The following is an 11,542-nucleotide window of genomic DNA, read 5'->3' as shown; positions in this document are numbered from 1 at the left end:
GGAAGGAAGGAAGGAGGGAAGGAAGGAAAAAGAAAGAAGATAAAGTAAAATAAAATAAAGTAAGATAAAATATAATAAAGTTATTAAAATAAAAAAATAATTAAAAAAAAAAAACCAGACGGATAGAACCCTAGGACAAATGGTGGAAGCAAAGCTATACAGACAAAATCTCAGACAGAAGCATACACATACACACTCACAAAAAGAGGAAAAGGGGAAAAAATCATAAATATTGCTCTGGTAGTCCACCTCCTCAATTTGGGATGATTCGTTGTCTATTCATGTATTCCACAGCTGCAGGGCACATCAAGTTGATTGTGGAGCTTTAATCCGCTGCTTCTGAGGCTGCTGGGAGAGATTTCCCTTTCTCTTCTTTGTTTTCACAGCTCCCAGGGGCTCAGCTTTGGATTTGGCCCCGCCTCTGCGTGTAGGTCGCCTGAGGGCGTCTGTTCTTCACTCAGGACAGGAGGACAGGGTTAAAGGAGCCGCTGATTCAGGGGCTCTGGCTCACTCAGGCCGGGTGTGGGAGGGGCACAGAGTGCGGGCCTGCGGCGGCAGAGGCCGGCGTGACATTGTACCAGCCTGAGGCCCGCTGTGCGTTCTCCCAGGGGAGTTGTCCCTGGATCCCGGGACCCTGGCAGTGGCGGGCTGCACAGGCTCCCCGGAATAGGGGTGTGGAGCGTGACCTGTGCTCGCACACAGGCTTCTTGGTGGCGGCGGCAGCAGCCTTAGCGTCTCATGCCCGTCTCTGGGGTCCGTGCTTTTAGCTGCGGCTCGCGCCCGTCTCTGGAGCTCCTTTAAGCAGCGCCTTTAATTCCCTCTCCTCATGCACCAGGAAACAAAGAGGGAAGAAAAAGTCTCTTGCCTCTTCGGCAGGTCCAGACTTTTCCCCGGACTCCCTTCCGGCTAGCGGTGGCGTACGAACCCCATGCAGGCTGTGTTTACGCCGCCAACCCCAGTCCTCTCCCGGCCCTCTGACCGAAGCCTGAGTTTGTATCTGTGGGGAGGAAGGTGATCTCCGTGTCTTACTCTTCCGCCATCTTCCCGGAAGCCTCAAAATGTGTTTTTATGAACCTTAGTGAGCTAAGATGGAGTTGCTGTACCACTACAGTATATGATAGTCTTTCTTGAATATTACATTTACATGTATCCTCTCTCACATACATACACAACATAATATAAAATGTTCTCAATGTTCCTCTAGACATTTAAAACTAAACTAAGTTTAATTAAATTAGTTTAATTAAAACTTAAACTAGACATTTAAAACTTATTACTACTTTTCTATGTTATGACCTAGTATAAGATTGTAACTAATTTAATACAAAATAATGGATATTCAGTTAGCTTCAGCTTCAATTATGTATCACATTATTTGATACATATTTCCTGGCATTCTAAAAAAAAGCTCGCTGGCTCTCCTTTCCTTCCTTAATAGATTTGAGAATCATTGCAGTAAAACAACATTTAGGTGTCACAAGTAAAAATAGAATGTTTCCATAGCATAAGGTTTTTAGAATATCTGGCACAGAATTTTCAAAAAACCTTAGTAAATCTTTTGAAACTTTTTAAAATGTCTTTTATATTGATTTTCATTTTAAACCAAATTGAACACAGTTTAGTCTTTTCTTAGTGACTGCTGTTTATTATTGTCAACATATAAAGACTAGAGTTTCACATTTGTGGTAGGGCTTTATGGTTTACAAAGGGTGTTCATAGACATTATCTCATCTGAAACTCCTTGGACCCCACACCCATTCTCTTGTTTCCCATTTGCATTCTGATGAGGATTAGGAGACCATCTAACCTGGTTTCGTAGAACTGGATGTCAAATATGGCTGAAAGGACCTCTCCTACTGACTAAGGGGGGTGGCCTTTTTTGATAGCTGTTTCCATGCTCAGAAGCTATTTGGCTTAATTCTGGATTCTTGGCAGTGTTTGAGCTGAATGATGTAGCTGGAAGAGTTGACCAGATGAGAGGGAAATTATGCAGCTGGCTTTTTAGCACAGATCACAGTTTTATAAATATCCCCTATAAATTGATGTCAAAGAGATTGTGTGAAGATTTAATTAAAATATAATAAAATGTTTAATATAATGTGCTTAATGCTGTACTAAACAGAGTAAGTATTTTAAAAATTAATCTGCTTTAAATTTTGGAAAATAGTTTGAGAAATACCATAAGTATTTCCTATATTGTTACATGATATCACAGAATGGTAAATGTGGAGGACTTTGTGTCATAAAGGGGATTTATGAAATATTGTCTTGGTACCATACATCAATTAAATACCATTAGAGATAGATAAGAAATGATTGCATCTGTTTAAACAAAATCCTTTATGACCATATATAATCTCGTGTGTGGTATTTCTAAATATTTCTGTTATAATTTAAAAGTTGTAAATATCTGGCAGCATTGTAAATAATACCAATGCTTAGAATGTCATAGTCTGAGATTTTTTTATTTTACACATATTGGGTTTTATTCTTTTAAGTCAGTACATTGTATCTTGTGAAATAAAATTGTGAGGACCTGAGAGCAGGAGTGTGAGTTATTTAATATTAGGGTATGACAATGCATGGTCTTTGAGCTTCCAAAAATGTTTGTTGAATGCATGACTACCTAAATGAATATCTTAGTGGATAAAAGAGCCTTTACTACTTAACTATTAGTACTGATGATTTTTTGCATGGGGCAGTCTTGTCTGAAAGCATAAGTACCTTTTTTTTCCTTTAATTGAAGTATCACTGATTTACAATATTGTGTTAGTCTCAGGTGTACAGCAAAGTGATTCAGTTATATATTTATTTTAAAATTATATTTCATAGTAGGTTATTACAAGATATTGAATATAATTCCCTGTGCTATACAGTAAATCCTTGTTGCTTATCTATTTTCATATAGTAGTTTGTTTCTGTTTGTATCCATACTTCTAATTTGCCCCTCATTTCCTCCTTCTCCCCTTTGGTAACCATAAGTCTATTTTCTATGTCTATTAGTCAGTTTCTGTTTTGTATATAGATTCATTTGTCTTGTTTATTTATTTATTTATGTGGCGGTACGCGGGCCTCTCACTATTGTGGCCTCTCCCGTTGCGGAGCACAGACTCCGGGCGCGCAGGCTCAGCGGCCATGGCTCACGGGCCCAGCCGTTCCGCGGCACGTGGGATCCTCCCAGACCGGAGCACGTACCCGTGTCCCCTGCATCGGCAGGCAGACTCTCAACCGCTGCGCCACCAGGGAAGCCCAAACACCCCATCCTTTTAAGCCAGTTATCTTTTGATGGCCATTTAGATTGTAAAATAAACAGGAGAGTACTTTTTAAATAGTCACTCCATTTTGGGTAGCTACAGAGGGAGAAAAATCAATATGGTGGGGTGGGAAGAGCAGTGGAAGAATCTACCTATAATGTCTCTGAGTAGTCTAGGATCTGGAATATATTGATGTGTGGTTTTATCACCTGTTCTTTCCATAATTCACTGTAATATCTCTTCAGCCCCCACTGTACTCTAATTAGACACTTTTGTTTGTCTAGTTTTCTCCTCACAGTCTTCATTCTTTGTGTCATCTTCACTGCAGTTACTTTTACTTTGATGAAACTCTCTCCTATTTTGATGCCTATAACACTCTACTCTGTTTCCCTCCCATATGTCTTGCCATTCTTTTTCAGTTTCCTTCTAAGATGTTTTATTTCAATTTGGCCATTTCTTACATTAATTTCCTCTCCCGCCCTCCCTCAAATATTAGGCACCTGCTTTGAGCCAGGCACTGTTCTGGGCCCTGGGATACAGTAGTGAATTTGACAAAGTCTGTGCTTGGTAAAGTTTACGTTCCAAAAGGGTAACAGACAATCACGTAGGTAATGCCTTGAAAAGAAAAAATCTAGGATAGAGAGGGGAGGGGAAGTTAATTTATATAGGTGGGGATAGTGCCAGTGAGGCTGGGGACCATGTGACTAGAGCAGAAACAGCAAGGTGTAAAGCATTAGGAGAAGCCAGAAAAATAGGCAATGTCAGGCCATGTAGGGCCTGGTAGGCCATGGTTCCGAGTTCAGATCTTAGGAATTTCCTATACAGTAATATTCTAAGGTTCTGTGATCATTTCCCAAGATTTGCTATTGGCCCTCCCTTAAATCTCTTTATGAACTTCTCTTATTCGTTCTTTTCTCCCAACAGTTTTAGCTATTGCTTCTGAGAATATGCATCCCATTTCCAATATATTTATGGTTATGGCAGTTTTTCTGAATAACAATTCTGCGTCTCTCCACTGCATGCTGGGCATTTTCACCCCTACCCCAAGTGAACATGCTTAGTAAGCTAATCTTCTTCCTGCCTTTCCAATTAGCTTTCCCTTGTAGCTTTCTGTTTCTGTGAACAAAAGCATTAATTTCCTCGTCACCCAACTTCAAAATTTAGGAGTCATCTTGGATTGCATCTTCTTCTCTTCCTTTTCTTCTCATTTTGTCATTCCACAAATATTTATTGAGCATCTAGTTTGTGCCAGGCTCTGTTTCAGGCACTTGGGATACAGAGTGAGCAGAACAGACTGAAAATAATTCCTGACCAGCAGGGTAGTGGTGGGAGATTGAGAATGAGCAATGAACATGATAAATGATTAGGTTGTTTAGTACGTTAGAAGCAGTGAGTGTAATGGAAAAGATGAGCAGGGTAAGAGGGCTTGGGGTGCTGGGTGGGGGAAGCAGGTGGGTGATCAGGGTGTGCTTCACTTAGTCAAGGACTAAAGGAGGTGAAAGAGTTAGGCATGTGGAATTCTGGGGGAAGAAGATTCCAAGAAAGGAAAGTGCAAGTGGAAAGTGCATTTCCAATGCAAAGGTCTTAACGAGGGCACGTGCCTGGGGTGTCACGGATCAGCAAGGAGCCCACTGTGGCTAAAGTGGAACCAGCAAGGGCAAGAGTAAAGAGATGAGGCCCGGGAGGTGGTGGTGTTGAGAGTGGCCATCCTAAGAACTTTGATTACTAATCTGCGTGGAAGGGGAGCCCTTGGAAGGTTTTGAGCAGAGGAGCTTACATTTTAACAGGCGACCAAGTATTTATTTTTTACTTTTCTCTCTCTCTTTTTTTTTTTTTTTTTTTTTCCCGTACGCAGGCCTCTCACTGCTGTGGCCTCTCTCGTTGCGGAGCACAGACTCCGGACGCGCAGGCTCAGCCGCCATGGCTCACGGGCCCAGCCGTTTCGCGGCACGTGGGATCCTCCCAGACTGGGGCACGAACCCGCGTCCCCTGCATCGGCAGGCGGACTCTCAACCACTGCGCCACCAGGGAAGCCCATCACTCTTGAATTCATTCCTTTTTCCTTTCTCTTTCCCCTTTTCTGTTCACATTGCCACTTCTGCCACCTGAACTTTGATTTTAGCCCCGTGCTTGCTTTTTTCCTAGTTCTTTCTTCCTTCTGGAACTTAATCATCAGATAAGTCTTTAAACACCACTTCATTTTAGTCCATCTGATCAACCTTAGTTGTTGTTCTCCATTCTACAAATTGAAATTCAGACACGAGGTGACACAAGGCCTCCATAACCTTGTTTCCCAGAACTGCCCTGCACAGACTCTGCTCTGAATGAACGGGTTACCCACTGTCCTCAAGCACGTCTTGGGCTTTCGCACCTCACAACCTTTGCTCAAGCTTGAGCTGTCTCACTTCTAATGCCTCCTCTCACATTGCCAGTACGGCAATCCTTCCACCTTTTGAAGACCACCATAAGTCTCTAAAAATTCTTCATCCCCTCCCTTTTACCATTCATTTATGTCATTTTTCATCAGAAAATGTGTTGAAGACATATTTTGTGCAGCCATTGTGCTGGTGCTGAAGGAGACAAAGGTGAATTAAGAGGTACAAGTCCGCCCCAGGAGCTGACACTGCCACAGGGGAGACAGAGAATCATAAAGTTAACATTTAGGTAAAACAACCTGGCATTTGTGTTAAGGGCCGTGAGTCAGAATGAGCGGCTAAGATGGATCCTCATTTAGTTAGGGGTACTTAATCTACATGGGGGTGAGGAAGTCAGAAAATCATTTCTAAGGAAGCAGCATTTAAGCTGAGACCTGGTGAATAAAAATTAGCCAGCTAAGGGAAGTGTGGAATGGTAGGAGAGGAGCCTTCTAAGTAGAACCAACAGCATTTCAAAAGCCTGAGGCTATAAAGAGCTTGGGAATATCAAAAGAAAAACAACACTGAACAAAGGCCCCAAATGCTGGGGCAGAGTCAGTATGGGAGAGTGGCAGTGCTTGGGGTTCATAGGCAGGGCTGGATGATGCAGGCCTTGAAAGCCATGGTGAGGAGTGTGGTTTTAGGTGCAGTGAGAAGCAACTGAAGTGTTTCCAGCAAAGGAGTGACATGATCTTATTTGAGGTTGAGACTGCCATCTGCTCATCAAAAAACATTTGTCTTTTCTCCCTGGGCACACAGCCAGATTCCATTTCCTGACACTCTTTGCAGTTGGCTGTGAGCCAGCCATGTGACTGTACACTACCCGTGGAAGTAAGTGGTAGTGGTGAGAACCAGGGCCAGCTCATAAAAATCTCCCATGGGTGCTTCCTCCTGCTGTTTCCCTTTCTGACTGGGCAGCTTGTATTGAAATGGCTGAGCCACCATCAGCCTCGAGCCCTGCATGGCTGTGTGGAGCAAAGCCCCCTCCCAGCTGACCTAGAACTGTTCTGAGCTTTTATGTGAGCAAGAAAGGAGCACCTGATGTTTTGAGCCATTACATATTCAGTCTATTTGTCACCACATTCTAGTTTGCCTAAAATAATACGATAATTTGAAAAAGCAATTTTGGCTGCTATGCTATGTGAAAATGTGAGACAGTGTGAACAACAGCAGTGGCCAAAGTGAAATTCCCATGGGCCCTAGGGAGATTTCAGTTGAAATAGATTTTAGATAATTTCAGATGGAGAATCAACATCTCCTATTGACAGTTTGCTTGTGCAGCAGGCCTGTGGGAAAACAATCTCACTTGATTTGACTTTCAACTGCCATCTCACTTACTTTCTAGACTTTTCATAACATACCTCACTGAATACCTTTAGGCATATATTTTATTTATTTGACTAGATTGCCCTCAACTGGAGGGTAAATGAACCATGTCTTTGAGAATTTTTAATTTTACTGTGGTATCTAGTACAATGCTTTAGATAAGGTTTTTTTTTCCCATTAAACTTTGCTTAAATTGATGAATAAAAGGGTAGGCTCTCAGAGTTCCTGTCCATAGAATTATTGGTGGTCATATGACCCAGCTTTTGCCTTTCCATTGATATTGCCCCAACCTGGTTTAGATTTTCAGTTGCCTTCTAAGGGGGAGGGTTAGCTGTGTTAAATTTTACCTGTAATCTAGTGGAGAAGTAACATCATGGGGCCTGAGATTTGAGTGTTTGCAATGGAAGGTATGTAGAAATGATTTTTAATGGCATGTGGGTTAATCCTTACTGCTTTTCCCCATGACTTTCAAATGTCCCCGGTAACCATTGCCCATTGTTCAGAGGTTGCTGGCTGCTTCAGTAACCCTGTTTCCACCCAGGGTTAGGCACTCATCTGGGAGAATCATTATGATCTATGGAAAGTCTCACAATAGGAGGCAATTTCTGTAATCCAAATAAGCAATGATGAGGTCTGTAACTAAGGATGTGGCAGTGGAAATAGAAAGATGAGAAAAGAATGTAAGAGACATTAGAGAACACTGTGACTGAATGGGTCTGGGGCAAAGAAAAGACTGCAATGAAGATGAATACTGATAAACTTCAACCTGTAAACTTAGGTATGCATCAACAGACCTGCGTTTCCATGACAAAGCCAGTTAACGCTGCCTCCCACCAACAGATGGTGCTAGTAATGAGGCTGGACATTTCAGCCTTAGGCGTGGTACAGTTAACTTGTTATATGTTTACTGTGTTTGTGCCTAGTTTGAATCTGTTTTATGAACATTATTAACCCATCTATGCCTGAGCAAGGCAAAAAAGTGGTGTTGAAATTACTGGTAAAATGAGATTTAAGAATATGACACTAATGCTAAAGAGATTTAAATGACAATTAAAAAGCATGAGAAAGATGTTGGAAATTGTATTGTAGAGGAGATGAATCCATTGACAGGAGAAACAACTCTGAAGGGTAAAGATCTTATCAGGCCACTTGTGAAAACACTGCATTTTGCAGTACAAGAGTAGGGGAAAAGTAATTGATCAGATGAGAAAATAACTCCAAATATTGGAGTTGTGTCTGGAAGATCAGCATTACTACTGAATGCCCACTAGCTCAATGTTCTTTGTAATGAAGGCTAGAAGTTTGTTCAAGAGGGTAAAAGCTAAACACTGTGAAAGAGCTGTAGTGCTCTTTCCTTGTAAGACAAGGTGTAAATTCAAAGGCTGTTTGTATGAGCACAACATCTAGTTGGATGTAGAAATGGCATGTGGAGACACCATAGGTTCTAAGAATTCTCTATGAGGCTTACACAGGCAAAGGAGGGGATAGAGCATATCTAGTGGGAGAAAACAGAATTGGAAAGGGGTGACAGACTTGACTACAACAGAAAAGCCATAGTCATAGGCATATTTGCTGAAAACGAATGCTATTCGGCAAGGTTTACCTACCTTTCATGTCTGTGCTGCTTGACATGGAGGGGTGGAGCCATTAGACCAGTGGGTAGAAGGGGTGGGAACCATTCCCCCCAGCCTTGCCTATAGTCCATATGAGCCAGTGACCTCATATTTGAAATTATAGAATAAGGGCCTCAGAAGAAAAATATGACTTAGATCTGATAAATATTTTCAAAATAATTACAGTTCTACACTACCACATTATTTCTTCAACTTTGTTTTCAAATAAATGTATTGCTGTTCAAATTAATACTACATATTAGTGTATGACCTTTACAGTAGGAATATGAACTATAACTATTTGACTGTAATGTGGACTCGATACTTAAGGAAGAATAAATTTCAGACAAAACCATCATTTATCTTCAGCTATGGTATTGAATAGTATAGTCCTGATGTTTTGTAAATAAACCAAAGATGAAACTGTGTCAGAAAGAAACACTAGAGAGGTGGAAGGAAGTAACTGAATGTAAGATAACCTTTTCATGCAAAAGGATGAAACTTGACAAGGAAAAAATTATGTAAAATCATGAAATTAGATTAATATGGGACAAATGAGCTAGTTCTTCAAATTAATAAATATTAGAAATGTGGGGTTTCCAACGAAACTTAGGCTAACTAAGGACAGAAATAACTTGATGTAGTGAGTGCCCCATGGAACTCATTCCTCTTATACCATAGTGATATGGCAGGAAGATGTAAATGAGTTACAGAAAATGTAAATACTTGACATGCATGGACAGAAGCTCCACAATGGGTTATTATGGGAAATCAGAGATGATTCTTGAATTTATGTGCCCATAAGATTGTTTTAGAGATAAGATACTGAGTAGAATATATAAATATACTTCTTTTAGTCTGATAAAATGTATAGATTGTATGATTTCCTTATTCTTACCCTATATAAAGCTCTTATTCTACCTTGTATGAATTTTTTATTCCTACCATAGATGAATTTCTGTCTTATATGAATAACTGATATTTATCGTAGCTTAACCATTTTACATTTATAACCAAAAGTGGAAAGAAAACCCATTAGTTTTCAAAAATTATATTCTTGCCATTTAAAAACCTACTTGTGAGCTAAAGATGATAGATATTTCCTTTAACGTTAACACATTTTATGTTTTCTCTAGGCTGGAATGATAAAAGGTGATAATGATGAGTATTTCATTGAACCCTTGGAAAGAGGTAAGCAGATGGAGGAAGAAAAGGGAAGGATTCATGTTGTCTACAAGAGATCAGCAGTAGAACGGGCTCCCATAGATATGTCCCAAGACTTCCACTACAGAGGTAGGCGTCTTTGATAATAATTAACTGTGATTCTAACATATATTGAAAACAACTCTCCCATCAATTAAGAGAATGTGACTGTCATGTGCTCTTATATAAAATGTGGAGGTAGCGAAATAAGTTTATGTTTATAAATCATGAAATATGGCTTGCCTGTTTTTAAATGCATAAGAGGAATATATGTTACAGGTATTATTTTATTTCAGGGCATTATTGTATCCCCCAATTTGTTATTTATGACTTCTTTTAAATTTTCACATTAAAATGATCTTTTCTCTAGCTTGTGTTAAAATTTGAAAATATTTGTGTCTTCCAGAAGTATCTAAATTATGCATTTAGATACTTTTGAAATGAGATATATTGACATGGCAAAGAATTATATTTTAAGTCCAGCTGATAGATATATTTGAAAATAAGAATGCTATCTGACTTTGTCTATTTTGCAAAACTTTTTACAATATGGAAGAGACAATGAGTTGAATGATTCTGTCGAATTTTATTTTAAGGTAGGCTGAACCACCAAAGTCAAGTGAATTATGGCACATGAAGGTTTTCTATTTTGGTTTTAATGAGATCTGAAAGTAACTTTGTATTAAAGAGATGTTTTTATAAGTTGGGTATAGAAGTTCCCTTTATGGAGAAGAAAGGAACTATGGGAATCCATGTTTTTTTTAACCAGATCTCAAAAAGTCTGTACAGTTGACCCTTGACCAACTTTGGGGTTGGAGTGTCAGTCCTCCTTGCACTGGAAAGTCTGTGTATTATTTATAGTCTGCCCGCCGTATATGCGGGTCCTCAGCATCAGAGTTTCTACCTCCACAGAGTCAACCAATGCTGGCTTCAACTAACCGAGAATCAGCGGATCATGTAGTGCTGTAGTATTTACTTTAGAAAAAAAACACGTGTAAGTGGACCAAGGCAGTTCAAACCCCTGTTGTTCAAGGGTCAACTGTATTTTCTTTTGCCGGGCCAACTTTCTGAATGGAAGGCAGTGGAAATTTCCCCTAGGGAAATGTCAGGGATACAGATAATCTTCTTAATTTAGCAGCCATCTGTCTTCTAGATTAATGATGTCTTTTGAGAGTTGTTACCTGGTTATTAGTCTGATTTAAGGGAAGCCACCAGCTTCCCTTAATATGTTGTATTAATTGGAATAGTACAATTTAAAGTACATTTAAAATTACCATGGTCTGACAGTGTTTTGAGAAATTTCTGGTTTGAAACAACAGGTGTGTATTAATAGATGCTGTACTGTGAAATGTGTGCCTATCCCAGAGGGTCACTGTGGTGTAATAGAAAGAGGATACACTTTGCAGTTAGATAGACATGTGTGAGCAATAGCTCTACAATATCAAGTTGTTAGATTAGTAGTTAACGTTTTTAAGCCTCCGTTTATCTGTGAATAGAAAACAAAAATATATCGTGCAAAAAATAAATAAAAATATAGTGCGCAATTGTAATAAGTATTAGAACTAATATATGCAGATTGCTGAATGTAGCCCTCAGCAATAATAGTTGCCTAATCAGTGTTACCTGTTATTAATTATTGATATTAATTATCTTCTGCAAAAGATTTACATGTTGGGTTTTGTTAAAGTTGAATAGTTAGACATTGCTTGTCCTCGTGTTGTGAATACATTAC

At 39.7% G+C, this 11,542-nt stretch overlaps 1 protein-coding gene across 1 annotated transcript in view; it reads left to right on the top strand.

The window, feature by feature from the left end:
- ADAMTS3 (ADAM metallopeptidase with thrombospondin type 1 motif 3) overlaps positions 1 to 11,542 on the top strand; it is a 288,169-nt gene that overhangs the window by 126,361 nt on the left and 150,266 nt on the right. The window contains exon 4 of the mRNA XM_024754124.1: positions 9,744 to 9,900. Coding sequence (XP_024609892.1) covers positions 9,744 to 9,900 — 157 coding nt within the window. The remainder of the gene's footprint in view (positions 1 to 9,743; positions 9,901 to 11,542) is intronic.

The sequence above is a fragment of the Neophocaena asiaeorientalis genome, unplaced genomic scaffold, assembly GCF_003031525.2.
Source record: "Neophocaena asiaeorientalis asiaeorientalis breed wild unplaced genomic scaffold, Neophocaena_asiaeorientalis_V1.1 scaffold148, whole genome shotgun sequence".
Lineage (NCBI taxonomy): Eukaryota > Metazoa > Chordata > Mammalia > Artiodactyla > Phocoenidae > Neophocaena > Neophocaena asiaeorientalis.
The sequence above is the reverse complement of the archived record's forward strand: the minus strand, read 5'-3'. Positions and strand labels throughout refer to the sequence as shown.